This window comes from Polyodon spathula, chromosome 41 (genome assembly GCF_017654505.1).
Source record: "Polyodon spathula isolate WHYD16114869_AA chromosome 41, ASM1765450v1, whole genome shotgun sequence".
Classification (NCBI taxonomy): Eukaryota; Metazoa; Chordata; class Actinopteri; order Acipenseriformes; family Polyodontidae; genus Polyodon; species Polyodon spathula.
Genome location: NC_054574.1, coordinates 3,717,707 through 3,737,986, shown reverse-complemented (window position 1 = coordinate 3,737,986; position 20,280 = coordinate 3,717,707). Strand labels below are relative to the sequence as shown.

The following is a 20,280-nucleotide window of genomic DNA, read 5'->3' as shown; positions in this document are numbered from 1 at the left end:
AAAGGAATGAGTTGTGAAGACTGAGGGAATCTATTTGGCCTAAACAAGAATTAAGGGGATTTGATTTATGTTTTTAAAAGGTGGCAATATTTGAAACTGTATATAACTGAATAAAAAGCTGCAGTTACACAAGCAGTGTAATTACAAAAAAAAATAGCAAATATATTAAATGATTACTTTTCACAAGTTTTTACAAAGGAAGATACTGACAACGTGCCCCACATGTCATCCAGTTCCTATCCAGTTTTAAATAACTTAAGCATAACTGAGGCAGAAGTGTTAAAGGGACTAGGAGCTCTTAAAATAAACAAATCCCCTGGGCCGGATGAGATCCTCCCAGTAGTACTCAAAGAAATGAAAGAAGTAATTTACAAACCGCTAACCAGGATCATGCAGCAGTCTCTTGACACAGGGGTGGTACCGACAGACTGGAAAATTGCAAATGTAATACCGATCCACAAAAAGGGAAACAAAACTGAACCAGGTAACTACAGACCAGTAAGCCTGACTTCTATTATACGCAAACTTATGGAAACTATAATAAGATCCAAAATGGAAAATTACGTTTATGGTAACAGGGTCCTGGGAGACAGTCAACATGGTTTTAGAAAAGGGAGATCGTGTCTAACTAACTTGCTTGATTTTTTTGAGGATGCAACATCGATAATGGATAATTGCAAAGCATATGACATGGTTTATTTAGATTTCCAGAAAGCTTTTGACAAAGTCCCGCACAAAAGATTAATTCTCAAACTGAACGCAGTTGGGATTCAAGGAAACACATGTACATGGATTAGGGAGTGGTTAACATGTAGAAAACAGAAAGTACTGATTAGAGGAAAAACCTCAGAATGGAGTGTGGTAACCAGCGGTGTACCACAAGGATCAGTATTAGGTCCTCTGCTATTCCTAATCTACATTAATGATTTAGATTCTGGTATAGTAAGAAAACTTGTTAAATTTGCAGACGACACAAAAGTTGGAGGAGTGACAAGCACTGTTGCAGCAGCAAAGGTTATTCAAAATGATCTAGACAAGATTCAGAACTGGGCAGACACATGGCAAATGACATTTAATAGAGAAAAGTGTACTGCACGCAGGAAATAAAAATGTACATTATAAATATCATATGGGAGATACTGAAATTGGAGAAGGAATCTATGAAAAAGACCTAGGAGTTTTTGTTGACTCAGAAATGTCTTCATCTAGACAATGTGGGGAAGCTATAAAAAAGGCTAACAAGATGCTCGGATACATTGTGAAAAGTGTTGAATTTAAATCAAGGGAAGTAATGTTAAAACTGTACAATGGACTAGTAAGACCTCATCTTGAATATTGTGTGCAGTTCTGGTCACCTCGCTATAAAAAAGATATTGCTGCTCTAGAAAGAGTGCAAAGAAGAGCGACCAGAATTATTCTGGGCTTAAAAGGAATGTCATATGCAGACAGGCTAAAAGAATTGAATCTGCTCAGTCTTGAACAAAGAAGACTACGTGGCGACCTAATTCAAGCATTCAAAATTCTAAAAGGTATTGACAGTGTCGACCCAAGGGACTTTTTCAGCCTGAAAAAAGAAACAAGGACCAGGGGTCACAAATGGAGTTTAGACAAAGGGGCATTCAGAACAGAAAATAGGAGGCACTTTTTTACACAGAGAATTGTGAGGGTCTGGAATCAACTCCCCAGTAATGTTGTTGAAACTGACACCCTGGGATCCTTCAAGAAGCTGCTTGATGAGATTTTGGGATCAATAAGCTACTAACAACCAAACGAGCAAGATGGGCCGAATGGCCTCCTCTCGTTTATAAACTTTCTTATGTTCTTATGTTCTTACATTGCTGCCTGTTCATGTAATAATTGAGATTGTTTTATTTCAAAGCTCACGTCATGTAGTTTGATAGGTGCTGTAACACTGTACTGTGAAAAATGTTCTTGTTGCTTTCATGGGGTACAGGGAAACTCTAGGTTGCCATGGCGCACAGCTGAATGAAGCTTAAGCCTGGTTAATTATTTGTTATTCGCAACGTTAGATTGTATTTACAGTTTCCATGTAGCTTCCCAGAAATAGGAATGCATTCATTACAATCTGGTCTTGGAGAGTGGTACTTAGTGGAGCTTTATACTGCAGCCCTTTTCATATAACAAAGTGATCTGCATCATCAGTTTGTTCGTTGTAGCATCTTATTTATAGACTGGTGTGACAGGCTGGCGAGTGGATAGAGGCCCAGAGACAGACTGCAGTTCAAAGAAATATACTTTTATTATAAATAGACACAAAAATAAAAGGGCACAAGCCAAAACAAAGGGATTTAAACACAGAAAGAAAGACAAAAAGCAAAACTTGCAAAATTAAGGTTCCCAGGCTGGGCGATGCCTTCACTGGAGTTTCAAAAATCACAAACAACCACAAACACCAACCTGCTTCCTCAGCCCCCTCCTCTTAATGGGAAGCAGAGGCCTCCTTTTATCTCAGGTGGCTGGGCACTGATTGATAGTTAACTAAGCTAATCAACTAATCAACCCCAGCCACCTGAACACAATAAAGCCAGGCAGGTAGGGGAATTTAATCCCATCCCTGCCAATTCTCTCTAAAGTCGCTCTGGATTCTGGGGTACAGCGAGCGGTCATGGTGACAAGCCCCATGTTGAACCTCCCTCAGCCTCAGTGGACTTTTACACTCGAGGACGAGCTTTGATTAAGAGGGAGGAGAATGGAATGGATCTCTTCCCAGCGGCTGATGAGTTGATAACACTGACATCAGTATAAGACACGTGCTTACTAAAGATTGGCGTTTAGTTGAATGGTCAGACGTTTGTCTTTGAACTGTATGGTTTATAATTCGTGCCCAGCCCTTGCCTTTCCATTAAATTCAAATGGCTGAGAAGCCAGTTGTTTGCAAATGTTATTCTTAGGGACCAGTGATTGATTGATAGTCTAGAGCTTGAGTTCGCCAGGCATGTGTTTTCATCCATGTCTAATGTACATCGACAGTGTGTTGCTTGTTAATTATGCTAATCAACTTATCAACCCCAGCCACCTGAACACAATAAAACCAGGCAGGTAGGAGAATTTAACCCCATAACTGCCAATTCTCTCTAAGTCAGCTCTGGCCACCTTCTGGGGTACAGCGGATTGTGGGTCGTGGTGACGAGCCCCATGTTGAACCTCCCTCGCAGTAGTGGACTTTACACGTTTTGGCGACTAGCTTTGATTAAGAGGGAGGAGATGGAAATGAACTCTCTTCCCAGCGGCCTGATGAGTTGATAACCCGACATCAGTAGAATGTTGCTTACTAAAGATTGGCGGTTAGTCGAATGGTCAAGACGTGGGCTCTGAACTGTATGTTTATAATCCGTGCCCAGCCCTGCCTTTCCATTACATTCAATGGCTGAGACGCCAGTTGTTTCAAATGTTCTTCTTAGGGGGACCAGTGATTGATTGCAGTTCCTTCGGAGCTTGAGTATCGCCAGGCAATGTGTTTTTAATCCATGTCTAATGTAACACGACGAGTGTGTTGCCGTTCCCTTGCATTAGTGAATACGAGTTGTTTTTCGTTTCACTATGTGTGTGTGTGTGTGTGTGTGTGTGTGTGTGTGTGTGTGTGTGTGTGTGTGTGTGTATGTATATATATATATATATATATATATATATATATATAATATATAAATTTTATATAACAAATTCAAATCTGGTGCAACAAGTCTTGGAGAAGACTCTTTTGTGAGTGGTTGCTAGGAGACATTTGAAACAGGATAGTATTGACCTTTTCAGCTGTGATAGACAAAGAGTTGTCATGCAACGAACGGGTTACAAGGTGTCTGTTTGGAGAAATGCTGAGGACACTGGAAATGTTTTTGGTGAGAAAAATAGCGTTTTGTGCTGTTGATGTTATTTTTCTTTCAAATGGTATTTTTGGCAAGTGTTTCAAGCATTTGTTGGTAATAAAATAGTTCCATAAATATGACACTTCCATCAGGTCTCAAATGGGCAGTTTTCAAAGAAGCTTATGTTATAGTAGCATGTCATTGTATTTTAAAACATGGTATCTAGTACCACCCCTGGTTAAAGAAATCTTTATTTGCAGGCCATGCTTTAAGATATTATTGCACTTCTTTGGAAACTGCCTCCTCCCTTCCAAAGGCTTTTTTTGTGTCATTAGCTAACCAGCTGCTTCCCATGTTGACTGACATGCTTTCAGCCAGTAACACGACCCAGAGACACTGCTGCGGTGAAATGACCCAGGAAGTGCAAGGGTAACACATTTCCACATTTCTATGGCAACTGAGAACTTTCTTTAGCCTAAAGTAGTACCAGCTATCACATTTTAAAGCCTAATGTTTGCTAGAAGACACATACATTTGAGACCCAATTTTAACAACAATGACTTGCTTTATATCACAGTTCTCTTTTTCATCATTCCCTTTTTTATTTCTGTTTCACTTATCACATCCTGGTGACTTTTAAAAAATGACCCCTGGGGTCTCAAACATGTCCTAGCCGGTACACCAGAGTGTAACTATTTACCTGTCCCCCCCTGCAACAATTCCAAATTCCAAACAGAATTTTAGTATTACTACATATTCTACCATTGAGGAATTTTATAATTATGGTTACATTTATATAAGAATACAGCCCTTTATTATAGTGGCTTGATTACATTTACTGTGGGTTTGTTTCAACATGTGATTGTGGGGCGTTTGGCACTCACAACCCCACACACACAGTAGAAAAACACTGAGTCGCCAATCAGCCCTTTTTCCTCTTATCTACTGAAAGCTGCACTTGCTGTCACAGAACATATGCGCTTCTGGGTCTGTCCTCAAGCTGTTTGTGCAGGTAAGCATGTGGGCAAGACTGTTAATGCAAAGTCAATATTGAATGACCTCAGCAGCCGATAGAGGAGACAAAGACCAACATTCAGAAAACTGAACTCTCTTAATTCAGCACGCTGGAGATCTCTTCACTGCCAGGGTTACAAGATTGACTGCATGTGGAACAGAACTCTCTTAATTCAGCACGCTGGAGATCTCTTCACTCCCAGGGTTACAGGATTGACTGCGTGTGGAACAGAACTCTTTTAATTCAGGACGCTGGAGATCGCTTCACTGCCAGGGTTACAGGATTGATTGCATGTGGAACAGAACTCTCTTAATTCAGCACGCTGGAGATCTCTTCACTGCCAGGGTTACAGGATTGACTGCATGTTGAGTGGAGTGGAGTGTTTCTGATTTGAAGTCTGGAATTTCAGGTTTGTGATCCTTTTACTACCTTTTTACTTAATATATATATATAATATATATATATATATATATATATATATATATATATATATATATATATATATATATATATCAAGAAAAATACTGACAATAATACAATAGTTGCAAGGTAAACTGTGTATTTCTGAGGCATTCTAATACAAGCTGTACTTGTTTCTATACAGAACAGTATAGAATAACCAAAGGCAATGAATAGTTAAATGGAAATAGGATACATGTCAGTAGAAATACACATGAGGTGATTTACACGTCTGTTCAATAACTCCCTGTGTTCTCAAGATAAAAACATGTGACATGCAGAGGGATGAATGCACAGACTCATATCTCCACAATCCCATCCTCTGAAACACTGAGCTAAATAATGTTTATACCACCACAGTTCAATAAGCGGCTTCCATATGGAGAGATGTAGGTGCACCTGACAAGGTACGGAGGGCTGGATATTCCAAGTGTTTATTCCAGTCTTGAATGAAAAATCTGCTGCTTTAATAAATCTACAACCAACCCATTCAACTTCTACTATTCGTGGACTTTTACACACACTAAAGTTGTTTGCTTCTCAGTTTTACAACATTTATATGGAATTTCCTCCTTTCCAACTATTCCGTTAATTAAAGACCGGAGTAAATTCTTTGAAAATATCACCCTTAATATCACACGCTATGAGGACAGGTTAAAAGAACTAAATCTCTTCAGCCTAGGAAAAAGGAAAGGGGAATGAATTGAAGTTCAGAAAATGTTCAATGGTGTGGATCAAGTTAACCCACGCAAGTACTTTAAACTTAGCACAGAGAGACGAGTGACATAAACTGAAGCTGATAAAAAGTAAAACTTTATAAAAGTTTACCACAGTCAGTTTTCATTTTTCCCATGCTTTTACACTTTGCTTTTACACATAGTTTACCAGGATTTGCCACGTTTTCTTTACCATGCTTTCATTATGCTTTGTTACACATTGTTAGGTTTTTACTTTGGAAAAGTTTTATAAGAGCACCCTAGAAATGCAGATTTGGTAAGCTGGTTGAAAAATATATTTTTTGCACTTTTGCAAATAGAAACAATAATAATGAAACATACAAGCATGACTAAAGTGATCACAATAATAATGAAGCACACTGTGGCAGAGCACAGCTCTGCTCTTTAGAAATTGGCAGGGATGGGGTTAAATTCCCCTACCTGCCTGGGTTCATTGTGTTCAGGTGGCTGGGGTTGATTAGATGATTAGTTTAATTAACGATCAATCAGCATCCAGCCACCTGACATAAAAGGAGGCCTCTGCTTCCCATTAAAGACGAGGGAGCTGAGGAAGCAGGTTGGTGGTTGGTGGTTGGTGGTTGGTGGTTGGTGGTTGGTGGTTGGTGGTTGGTGGTTGGTGGTTGGTGGTTGGTGGTTGGTGGTTGGTGGTTGGTGGTTGGTGGTTGGTGGTTGGTGGTTGGTGGTTGGTGGTTGGTGGTTGGTGGTTATCCAGTGAAGGCATTGCCCAGCCTGGACATTGTTATTTTTGTAAGTTTTGTTTTTTTTGTCTTTCTTTTTGTGTTTAAATTGCTTTGTTTTGGCCCTTGTGCCCTTTCATTTTTGTGTTCATTATTTATAATGAAATAGTTATTTTTTTGAACTCCAGACTGTCTCTGGGCCTCTATCCACTCACCAGCCTGCCACACACACAAACATGACTAAAGTGATCACAATAATAATGAAACATACAAACGTGACTAAAGTGATCTTAAATATGAATTAAACAGGTAAGAAATTAGATGTTAGGACCATCTCTTTAAATCTGCTTGCTATAAATCAAACATGCTGTTACCACTATCCATAGCTGCTGGAAGTTAAGAATAACATTTGCATACTTGCAAAGCAGGAATGAATCAAAAAAATGATTTCCTCATGGTGTTTGGCTACACTGATAAGGAAAACATCCATTCATGCTTGGGTGATGAGAATTCATGTGGATATAGACTACAAGATAGCCTAGCACTTTGGTTAAGAGAAAGGTTAGGGTCTCACTGTCTGTTTATTCACATACTGTAGTCACTGTGGAATAACTTTTTTAAACAGAATTGTTTTCTATAGGCAAAAAAAGCTGTGTCTACAGACTGACCTCATTTATACCATTAAACTAAAAACTGTACAAACAAGTTGCTACTACTGCTAGACCATACTGCCTCCCAGTCTGTCAGCTCTAACCACTAAACCACACTGCCTCCCAGTCTCTCAGCTCTAACCACTAAACCACACTGCCTCCCAGTCCCTCAGCTCTAACCACTAGACCATACTGCCTCCCAGACCCTCAGCTCTACCCACTAGACCATACTGCCTCCCAGTCTGTCAGCTCTAGCCACTATACCACACTGCCTCCCAGTCCCTCAGCTCTAACCACTAAACCACACTGCCTCCCAGTCACTCAGCTCTAACCACTAGACCATACTGCCTCCCAGACCCTCAGCTCCACCCACTAGACCATACTGCCTCCCAGTCTCTCAGCTCTAACCACTAGACCACACTGCCACAGGGCCTGACTCGAATGCAATTTTTGAAATCAGATGCATTCAATTCTATCAGCAGTAGAGATGAAATCGAATTGGGACTCCCTCAGTCCCAGTTAGGATTGCATGCTGGCAGAACCTGAGGTCTCCACACTGTGAGAGGCAGGTTTTAAATTATATATATATATATATATATATATATATATATATATATATATATATATATATATATATATATATATATATATATATATATATATATTTCCAACACACACACACACACACACACACATATATATATATATATATATATATATATATATATATATATATATATATATATATATATATATATATATATATATATATATATATATATATATATGTGTGTGTGTGTGTGTGTGTGTTGGCAAACTTGAAGGCTGGGAAAATATATGCCAGGGAAATATCAGAGGTTGGTGAATTCATTTATAAATAGCAATTATACAAAAGTGTAGAGTTTTTTTTTTAACTTTTCTGTTGTTGCAGATTGTAGAGTTGTTTCATGGTGCAGATGGAAATGCTTCAGTAAACAAAAGGAACACTACTCCTTTAAAACGCCAGCTGTGAGGAACAGGATGTTTTAATGTAAAAAATGCCACAGTCACGTGACTAACTTGACACAGCGCAGAGGAGGCGTTACTGTTGGTAGGGTTACCTGGTGTCTCTGTTTGCCTTAATGTTAGCAGTCGGTTAAACTCAACAAGACTACTGGACATTTCAGAAAGTGAGTGTTACTTTGTAAAGTCTGCCTGTTCTGTCGTTTCTTATTGCTGCCTGCCACTGGGAATTTGGTCAAACTTTTTTTTATTTCCTCTAAGGAAGAAAACTTAATGGAATTCTTTCCGTGTTTGATTTCTGTTGCTATGATTCCACAGTTGTTTTTAAGACAATATTATTATCCATACTACATATTCCTAACCGAAGGAAATTAGACACACTTTGAACTATTGATAAAAGTGTAACTATGTCAGAAACACGTGTTTAAAGAGTGATTTGACCGAGTCTTATTAAATCCATGTATTGGGTTGCAATGATCACGTTACTGTATATTTAAGATTATTCTAATCTAATATTTAAGATTATTCTTGTGGACTGCTCAGATAAACTGCTTCATCCTGGTCTTTTGTTAGCATGGTCTGACTGGAGCTAGACTATTGACTTTGCACTAAAACACATGAAGCAAACCGCTTATCCAGTTGTCATTAGACTTGGTATTAACATTATTTAGCATTATTGATGATACCAGATTCTGGGGGATGTAGGATGGGTGTCTGTCTGTCGTATATCCGTCCATCTGTATGTCACGCCAACATTTTTGGATTTATTTAGAGACTCGATTATCCACTGTGCCAAAGAGCCAGGCTGGTCTACAGGTGTGATTTATAGAGTTTTTCCTTCAACCCACCAACGGGTCAGAATTTGTAACATCAGCGCAACACATCCCTGTCTGTTACACTGTGCTAAACACAGGTTTACTGACTTTATTATAGTCATTTATAAGAGTTCAACATTGGTTATCAAATAATGTCACTCAGAATGCCATTAACTGTTACTATAGTGAATTTAATTTAACGACACAAAACAAAACAAAAAAAAACTACAGTAAATAATACAGCAATGAAAAAATAGGTAATAAATTCCCTCTGTTTGTTAAACTAAGTTTACTAATACTAGTGCTAGTGAATGAAGGTACAGCACAGCTGCTGAAATGTACACAGAAGCCTCCTGTCATATGGAGCTAAATGATATACTGTTGGATTTATAGAGCTTTTATTCCAGAGCCTCGCTGTATAGGGAGAGGGGAGCGGTGCTCATCACAGCTCTGCTTTACGGAGTGCACACACTCTCAGATGATTAGCGCTGGGTTTGTTGCGTGTTTTGGGGAACAATTTAAAATCTGTTTTGTTCCCCATTGTTATAAAACCTTCACATTTTCAGATCAATCCAACAGGGCGTTCTGAAATTAAAAGGGTCACAAACAGACATAACGAGAACACATCTGTAAGCAGTGCTGTGTGTTCTGGGAAAGTGTCGTCCTGGGTGTATTTCAAGGCTTGAGTGACTCACAAGGACTGTATCAGCAGTTGTTTGTTCCAGCCTAAGTGCTTTTTCTAAGTGTGTCTATTGCAGATGCACTACTGCACTCACACAATGTCTACTACAAGCAAGTGGCTTTTAGTTTGCTTTTCCTTTTGATACGAGTGATTTCACATAATAGGACTTGATCTATTTGAGGCACAAACACATTTTTGGGGCCCAAGACTGTTAGCTGTGCTCAGTATTACACTTTTCAGTCATTGCATCAGAACAGCCAGTGCTTTTTCATTTAAAATTGTGGTGTTTTCACAAAGTTGTGTTTTATTTTCTGTTTTCTTCTTTTAAAGGTCAATGTATACAGCTATGGCCAAAAGTTTTCCATCACCCTAGAATTATAAACTTAGATATTTTATATAACATCCTTATGAAGTGCAGTGATGGCTGAGTGTGTTGTGAAGTTACACAATCTATGTAGATTCATGCTTATAGCTTACATCTACTCGTTACCACTCTAATTGTCACCTTTTGATTACTTCGAACTGAGTAACACGTGGCAAGATTTGTGACATCTTTTTTGGAAACTGTGTTTTTCATGTTAGATTTCAAACTGTCACATTTTTCACTTTTTCATTAAGTATAGGGAAAACTACAAAGTGGTATGTAATTGAATATGTTAACGTAACATTATTCAGCAGGTTTCATTCGACTTTATTATGCAAAATTAAAGAATTCTTGGATGATGCAAAACTTTTGGCCATAGCTGTATTTATTGTTGTTTGGTGTTCACGTACCAGTTTCAATTTAAAGTAATTGGAGTGGAGCAGATAATTCCATACCTGTGGATCTGGTAACCAGGACCAGGGGGCTCCATTGGAAATTAAGTGGAGACAGACTCAGGCCAGAGGGAAGGAGACACACACACACTGAGTGTGAGGAGGTGGAATGTGTTCCCCAATGTTAATGATGCTGAATCATTGGGGTGCTTTAAACGACTTGACAACGTTCTGGATTCAATCTGCTATTAGGAACGAGTCTCCTGTCATTCGTAAATGTTCTTATGTTCTTAAAATGACCTGCGTTGCTGTTCAGACGAAAAAGGAATTAAGCTTCTGTGGACATAGTTAAAATCAAACAATCCTCGCAAGTAGAAACAAAAAACACTTTGTGAAATTCTGCGTGGTAAATATGGGTCACGTTTAGTTGTAAAGCACCTTTCAAACAATGAGCCACTTAAAATTGTCCTGTTGTGAACATGTAGTTTTATACTTTGAAGACATTTTTAGGGTATAAGAACAAATATTCTCCATAAAGCTAGATTAAATCAAACGTATGGCAGCGCCTTAAGTTTGGTTCAATATATGGCTGAGTGAGTTCCACAGCATATCTCTGTTTGATTGGGGTAAAGTATCAAGGTTCACAGCAGGCTGTAAAAGCCCGTGATAAGTCGTTGTCTTTGGAAGAAGCAGGCACAGTGGCTTTACCGTTCTGCTAAAAGCAGCCCTCCAGTTAAAATTATATTTGTTTCCCTTCTTTGTAATAATGTGTACTTTTTAACTGAGCACATAATGCTGGTTGTGACTCCAAGCGTCCACCTGCATTCAAGCTGTTGCTATGAAAAATGATTATCTTCATTCAGAAAGCTTTTTCATATTTAATAAGCTCTTTTGTTCGTCGTGATGCTTATTCATGATGTTAAAGCCCAGAAGGGTTTTTACACAAGCAGCGCATAGCTGGAAATAGCTAGCAGCATTGAATCAATATGCTGAAAGCTGCTTTTTTCCTTTTAGTTTAGAGAAAGGAAAGCAGGTACTTTGAAAGAAGACGTCATTTATGCGAGAATGTGGCCTGATTGGTTGACCCATCAGTCGTGTAGTTTGGCTCACTTATCCAGCTGCATATAAAAGAGTAAAGAAGGCTTGTTTGCACTGTCAGCTGTAAGGCTCAGCAGTGCTGTTGAGCCATTGTGTAGCTGGACCAGGGAAAGTGGGCTCTTCCCTTAAAAAGATCATTTTTATTTGACTTTTATTTACCAACAAAAGATATGCTAAAATATATTCTTATTTTGTGTCACTGCTGATTTTCATCTGCTCCACCATATCTTGTACCAGGCAAGTATACACAAGAGTTAGCTGTGGTTTGACACACAAGAGTTGGCTGTGGTTTGACACACAAGAGTTGGCTGTGGTTTGACACACAAGAGTTGGCTGTGGTTTGACAGGGGACCCACCTGTTCTTTGAACCTGTGAAAACCTTGTTAAACTGTTCATAATGAAAAGTGGGTTCAGGGGTCTCAGTCGTGTCGGAGTGTTTTTTAACTGTGTTTCTCTGCTTGTAGGTTTGTATTGATCTCCTCACCCTAGTGGAGATGACAGACACCATCTTTGGCAGTGGGAACGACCAATGGGTTTGCCCCAATGACAGACAGCTTGCACTGCGAGCCAAGTAAGTACCTAAAGAAGAGCACAGCAAAACCTGTCTAATCCAGCCCCTCACATACCGGCATCCTGTATCATTCGGCATGATGTTTGAATCCCAACCACATCCCTGTGTAAATGAATGGTGTGATACCCTCTGAAATGGAATACAACAGTGCATTACATAATATATAAAAAAACGCATCTCTAGAAACAACATCTATCCTTAAACGGGATGTTTGGCAAATCATATTTTTTTTCCCTTCAACAGAACAAATTGAACTTTATTAAGCTGATATAACCAATTAAATGTGTGGATTAAAAATAAATTCCTAAATATATTTACAAAATATAGCGATACAAGATACAGCGGTACAGTTGGTCTATTAATTTAACACCATTTGCTTGTGCATCTTTTGGCAAACTGAGTTAATTTATAACAATAATTAATAACAGTGTGAGCCCGGTGCCAGAACCAAGCCAAGCCCACCCAGCACAGTTGAAGCTGCACTGTGGAACGTGACGTCAAGTTCAGTGTTTTGAGAATGGATCCTGAGGTCGTACTGTCCGAAATGGTAAAGTCTACCAAAAGATTTCACATGAAATTAGAAATATGGGACTAAACCGTGGTGCGAAAGTGAAAAAAAGTCTTGTTTGTATTAGTTTTTCACATGTTGCTGAATGCAAATACAAACCAAATAATTTCATTTCATATTATTAAAGTTAGATTAACTACTACTACTAACAACTTAAAAAAAAAGTTATAGTTGGTATTTAAAAAATGTCAGGAAACACTTCAGAAAAATTGATTTAAAATAGGCCTATTAAAAACTAAATCTAAACGTAACATATTAAAAGATATTTTTCTTTACAACTTGTTTTTGTACATGCAATGTTAATATATGGTATTTTTTTTAATTACTATATTGAATGTGATTTTCAGACACTTTGCACGTTTCTAAACTCTGGTCTGGTTTATAAAGTAACCACAAAATAACACGTGCAATTACTGATCACTTTATTCATTAGAAAAAATATATGGGATTCAAACAGCAGTAGATCTTGCAGTTAACACACTGTATGTTTTTTTTTTTGTCTGTTTTAAATGATACCTGTCAGCGTTAAACAATTTAAAAGGGCAAATACTTAAAAAAAAAAAAATGACATCAAAGTGGCAAAGCTTAAGGAATGTTGTAATGTGTAAACTCGGCTTCATTCCGTGTGGGACAGCACATCAGTTCCAGCAGAAGACAAGTCGCCGAATTCAACATATCCACGCTGGCCATTGCTGGTCTGTGACCAAGAACTGCGTCCGTTAAACCATAGTCTTGACTTTTTTTGCTGTCTGACCCGCGTTGTAGTTGTGATCTTTAGTTTTTTGTAACCCTGTTTAATTTTTTTTTTATTTTTTCACAACACTGTTTCGCGCTACAGTTTAGTCCCATATATATTTATCAATTCCTGTGAAATCTTTTGGTAGACTTCATGGTTTCGGACAGTATGAGTTAACCCCGCCCCCAGCCTTGCTCGGCACCGAGCCAGTACCAGATATCTTGCGAGGCCAGAGTTTTACGGTTCCGGCTCGGTTTGACAAAATCACCAGCGTGAAACTAGCCCTACTGTGAGGGCTCGTCTCGGCTAGTGTGAAAGAGGCAAGTTCTAAAATCATGGAATAGCTACCAAGAGAAGGATCTGAAACCCTGGGAACATTCCATCCTCTTCTCCCTAGTGGTGAATCTGTGGTGTGCTTGGAAGGGACAAGCCCTGATGAGCTTAACTCTGAGGACACCTGACTTTAGTCCCGTGCAAATAGTGCTTTAGCCATTATAAAAACAGCTGCCACAAGCATATTGCAACGATGATGCGATTGGAGTTATACATGCAAGGGTTTAAACAGAATAGCATGAGCATAATATTCTGCTAGTGCGCTCATCTCTGCTTAAAACATGTACAAAAAACACCTAAAATAAGTACAGGAAATTTTTACGCACAAACTACAGTCCTGTCTTACAAATAGATGTTTCATATATTTTTAAATGCAGAATAATGCCACTACTCAATATTGTTTTCCTAATGCAACTATATACCAAAATTAAATTAAGCAGCGTTTCACTAAAACTAGTTTGTTTGTTGTTTTATTTATTTATTATTTGTTTATTTATTGCCAAAGCTGCGTGTTGGCTGTGATTGGTGGAAACTGGTCATGCAAATAGTAAAGTTAAACCTGCAGAGCCCCAGCAAACCAGACAAAACTTGAGCACTCCACCTGAAACATTTCTCACTCTATAGGACATGCAGAGACAAAACATGGTACGACTTAAAAGGGTGTTTAAATCGTCTAACCCTGACCATGACCCTGACCCTCACCCTGACCCTAACCTCACTTGTTTACGTACATAACAAACGTATCACACAACTAGCAGTTTTAAGTGATGCTGTGTCTGCAGGAGAAGATTAAGTAAGGGGAAATTTGTAAGAGAAAATCTGTAAGAACAGCAAGGATCTTTTTTAAAAAGCAGCAATTTTATCAGCGAAAATCAGTAAAACCGAAAACGAAGAAACCTATGTGTAACGTTGATATCAGGGAGCGCTGCAATAATGCAATCTTACGTGTCACGTAAATGAGCTTTTCATATCATCTTACTAGAACATGCCTTTAGAGGAGACTAGCAGGTTCCATAGCTGGATCTTCCAAGAATATTTCACAGGACCAAACCGAAAAAAAATATCTCTGTAAAATGTAAACTGTGCCTCAGAAGTAACTATTTGTAACTAGTTATATTTTTAAAGTAAGAAGTCATTTGTTCAAGTAACTCTTTAAAGTGCTCCATAGTAATGTGTGTGTGTGTGTGTGTTTGTGTGTGTGTTTGTGTTTGTGTATAAGGCTGCAGACAGGCTGGTCTGTTCATACTTTCCGGACAGAGAAACAACGAAAGAGTCAGAGTTTAAATGACAACGAGTTGGAGATTATTCTGAGAGTCATAAAGAGAGCTGAAAGACTGGACCAGAACGAACAGCTCCGCATTGGGTAAGCACAGACTGTCCAAAAACATTTTACATGTACAGAAACAGACAAGAGGCCACCCATAAGTAGGGCTAGCACCGAATTGATGACTAGTCAGATAGAAGGTGACTTTTGGCCTCAGAAACTGGAAGTCGATTTTCGCATGATCTGTGATTGTGAAGTCACTCTGAATCCTGTGGTTTAGATGGTGAAGTCACTCTGAATCCTGTAGTTTAGATGGTGAAGTCACTCTGAAGCCTGTGGTTTAGATGGTGAAGTCACTCTGAAGCCTGTGGTTTAGATGGTGAAGTCGCTCTGAAGCCTGTGGTTTAGATGGTGAAGTCGCTCTGAAGCCTGTGGTTTAGATGGATGGCAGAGCTTTTACAAAAATTAACATTATACTGCACATTATGAAACATTCACAAACAGCACCAGACATTATCAAGTACATGACTAATATATATATATATATATATATATATATATATATATATATATATATATATATATATATATATATATATATATTGTAAACAATCTACCTCTTCAAGGTTCTTTCAGCACCGTTTACAACCACAGACACACAGAATGTAAGTTTAAGCGCCATCATGCACTTTTATTTTAAAAAACAAAATAAACAAACAAAAACCTAACTAAACTCACTGGAACACCCTTCCTAGCACGGGACGGAGACCCCATTTACCCATAAAAACAAACAACCCATAAAAACAAACACACGTTTTACACAAACACTAAGCACAGCACAGTACTTGCACGAATGACTGCTCAGACACGGTGTACCGCTTTTCCCATTTCCTTCTGCTCAGCAGCCCCGAGTACACTGTCAGCTTCAATTTACAATCATTGCCAGCTGAAATTAATTCACAAATAATAAAGCAATTAACAAATACTTGTGTTTAGCAGGGAGGATTTTTAACCCTGCTGTGCTACTATATATATACCTCAGCTTTGTCAAATGAGTCCTGCTATCCTTAATTTAAAGATATGAGATCTACAAAAAGGGGTTCATTAGAGACACTCAAGATGAGCCCCATATAGAGCTAATGTAAAAGTGATTGAATGTTAAAGACACCGTGGTGCAAGCTTGGCCCCCCATTTATTTTTCATAATTCTCTCCGGTGGTGCACTTTGCTGCAGAGGTCTCAAATGTACAGTTTTGAAAGGAAGACACTTAGCAAACTTGTATTTAAATCATGAAATATGGCACTACACTGGTTAAGTAAAGTTCTCTCAGAAAGCCTTATGCTGTTTCACTTCCCAGGTCCTCAGCAGTGTCTTCTGAGGCATACGAATGACTGAAAGCTTGTGAGTCATTGGAAGAAGCAGTTGATTGGTTATTTGCAGGACAGGAGCTGTTGGTCAGTTTTACTCTTCAGGTGACCAGGAAAGTGCAACACTGCTTGCAATCATGGCTTACAAAGACTCTGTTAACTCAGTGGTGTATCAGGTTTACAATTAAAATGTGTTCAAGTTGCTTGGTCACCTGGAGGGTGAAATTGTCTCCCCCTTCAATGGCTTTTTTCCTGTCATTAACCAACCAGCTGGATCTCATAATGACTGTCATGCTTTCAGCCAGCTTTGACCCACAAGACACTGCTGAGGTGACTCAGGAATTGCAAACAGATAACCTGACAATAAGGCATAGCAACTGAGAGCTTCCTACAGAAGCATCAGATGTGTTAAAATGGTTTTAAAATGGGAATACTGGGTTTCTTTCAAAACTGTGCCTTTGAGACGTCTATAGTGAATGAAAGTGCCGTGCAGTGCAGGGCAGGGAAGATTTATGTTGTGTGATACACTGCTGTTACAGATTCTGTCCTGTCCACTGTCGGTGAGATGAGATGAGGATAAAAGCTGTAAAACCAGATGCTTGTTTGTGGTGCACAGGGCCATCTGATCGCACCCAGCCCTGTTACATTATTAGTATTGTGTTAGCTGCAGTCGTTTCAGGAAGCTGTGCTGGCTGTGTTGCAGGAGGCTAGTGGAGCGTCTTGAGAACATGAGGAAGAATGTGATGGGGAACGGCCTGTCTCAGTGCCTGCTGTGCGGGGAGCTCCTGGGTTTTCTGGGGACCCCCTCTGTGTTCTGTCAGGACTGCACCCAGGTAAGCAGCAACTCCCAGGAACCTGGGGCTGCTAGAAAAAGCAAAAATATAAGAAGTTACCAATGGGACATTTCCTGTCCCTAATAGCAAACTGATTCCAAAGCGGCATTCCGTGGGCTCCTGAAGGGCTACCGGGATACAGCAGCAACAGCATGGCTTGGAAACTCATTCACACAGCTAATATATATATATATATATATATATATATATATATATATATATATATATATATATAATTTACTGTACCGACACCAATTATTTACAAAACGACTGGGGGTGGAGGTTTTATTGCCCATTTTTCCTCATTTAGACCCCTAACTTACTAAATATATTGGTACCATGAATAGATAATCCATTTAAAAATATGCAAAAGATTTTAACTGGTGTCCAACACAATAGGGAGGCAGAAAAAAAGCAGAGAGCTTAGTTTTCCCTTCAGCCCCCAGCAGCAGAAGAATCTCATTCATGTATTGGGCCTGACAACCCACTTCATAGCCTCTTCACACGTTACCTGTTAAACGCATTTGCTCACTATCAGCAGGGAAAAGAAAAACAGGAGCCCATCGTAGATTATTCTGATGAACGGAACTGTTACACAGTGCCAGCGTATGTTTAAAAATGCACTGTACAAGATTATATTGCATTTAGATTTCAAATTGCATAAAATATTTTATAAACAAAATTAAGGCAGACAAAAATCAAGCTCATCTTATCGACTTAATTTGCTAAACTTAATAAATGACTTACAACATAATTACATACCGCACTGTATCAATGTCATCAATGTGGGAAGGCATGTGTCTGGTGATTGGCTAAAACAGAGAAAAGGGGAGGGGAGGCATGCCATCCTTGGCTGTTTTTTAGACAGCTTTACTCAGCATTCCATGCAAGCCATCAGAAGAAAGAGAAAAATATAATTGGCTAATAGACGCGCTAATGATAACTACAGAGGAGACCAGGGCGCATCTGTCTCCTCTGAATGTACAGTGGTGACTGAGTGTAGAATTTGGATTGGATGACTACTAGCTCACTAAATACTCTGGTATCCCTGAATAGATAATTGTCCCCTCTTGGTACCCTAAATATGATCCTCTTCCTGTAATGCAGAATGACTGGCTTTTAAATGTTCTCTTAATTTCACCCTGAAAACTAGGTCCTTGGCTAAGGACTGCCAAGGACAACACTATTTAATAATATTATTATTATTATTATTATTTATTATTATTATTATTATTATTATTATTATTATTATGTATTTATTTATTTGCAGATGCCCTTACCCAGGGCGACTTACAGTTGTATAGAAAAAATACATATCAAGAATTAAAGTTCAACTATGACTTCAGTTCTAATAAGAGTAAATACAAAACCCAGTATGATTTGATATTGGGGCAGTTCAAGAGCAGATAACAGTGTTGATAGTTACATCAGGATTAGATACGAGTACAAGTAAAATACAAGATAATAACATGGGTTAAGTGCAGGATTAAGTACAGTACAATAGGGAGCAGATAAGTGCATTAAAGGCAGAGTGCTGTATTGTCCAGAAGGGAAGTGTTGAGTTTTACAGGTGTTGTCTGAAGAGGTGTGTCTTGAGGAGGTGCTGGAAGGTGGTCAGGTCTCTTGACATGTATAGGAAGGTTGTTCCACACTGCGGGGTGAGGGTGTAGAAGGAGTGGGCTCTGGAGTCAGGGGAGCGTAGAGGAGGTACAGCCAGTCTTCTAGTGCAGGCGGAGCGGGGAGGTCGGTGGGGGTGTAGGGAGAGATGAGGGTCTGGAGGTAGCAGTCTGGTCAAGGCATCGGTAGGCGAGTACAGGAGTCTTGAACTGGATGCGAGCGGTGATCGGGAGCCAGTGCAGTAGCGTGGGAGGAGCGAGGCAGAGACAACACCAGGCGATATTGTACCAGTCTTGGCAGTCACCACGCGGGACAATCGTTTTTTGGATAAAACAGAACAAATGCTCCACCCAGTCATTCAGCGTTGTGAGTACATGGATCATATTTAGGGTAACACTGAACTTGGTGGACAAGCTGTTCAGTAAATTTTTTTGCATGTTTTTTAAAGGAGACGATTATCTATTCAGGGATACCAGGATATTTAGTAATTAAGGGTCAAACAAGAAACGCGCCTAAATGCTATAAAACAACTGTTGCTAGGCTACTGCTTCTAATCTGTTACTAGGACGACCAATTACCATAGAAAACCCTCACCGCAACCCCCCACCCTTCTGCAGTAGCTCACATTAATGAGATCAAGGTCCAGACCAGCAGAGGAAATGAAAGCTCTTGAGGAGACTGCTTTTACATTGGTCTTTAATATCAGATTGAATCAAGGTGAGCTGACCAGGCTGTTTAACAACAGGTCTGACTTTCTGCAGGTGGCATTCTGGCTTTCTCTCTCCTAGCTGGTCAGTATGAGTTCTTACACACTCTGTCTATGCTGGGCAGAACAGGTGCCAATCCAGCAGAGATACAGACAGGCAAAACTCTGAGCTAACCAGTTCTGCATTCTGTCAACAAGCAACCACTGTAGAATGTCACAATTGTATACATACTCTAGTAATTGTAACTAACAAAATAATTTCATTAGTTTCCATTAGCTATTCATGTTCAGTTTTTAATGTGGTAGCACACATGTGTTTTCATTTTATAACTGGGTACTGTACTACACTAAGTTCTCGGTTGGCTTGCTTTGCCCTCCAGGAAGTACTGCTTTACTTCCTTGATCATTTTTGCCCCAGCAGTGTGGGTCATTGTGGCATGGTGCCCCACCCCTATGCGTATTCATGTGTTTTATGGTGTAGGTAGTGTGTTAATGTTGGTGTATTTATATTGATGCACGGGATATAATATGGGGCTATGTAGCACAGTAGAGTTTTGTTGAAATGTATAT

The 20,280-nt window shown here is 39.2% G+C and overlaps 1 protein-coding gene across 1 annotated transcript; it reads left to right on the top strand.

Moving 5' to 3' along the window:
* Nucleotides 1-8,445: 8,445 nt before the first annotated feature.
* On the top strand, nucleotides 8,446-18,552 carry LOC121305079 (rab effector Noc2-like). Its single transcript, XM_041236607.1, has 5 exons — nucleotides 8,446-8,531; nucleotides 12,180-12,286; nucleotides 15,143-15,286; nucleotides 17,258-17,387; nucleotides 18,541-18,552. The coding sequence occupies exons 2-5, from the start codon at nucleotides 12,210-12,212 to the stop codon at nucleotides 18,550-18,552; spliced, it is 363 nt and encodes a 120-aa protein (XP_041092541.1). The 5' UTR covers nucleotides 8,446-8,531; nucleotides 12,180-12,209.
* Nucleotides 18,553-20,280: the final 1,728 nt, after the last annotated feature.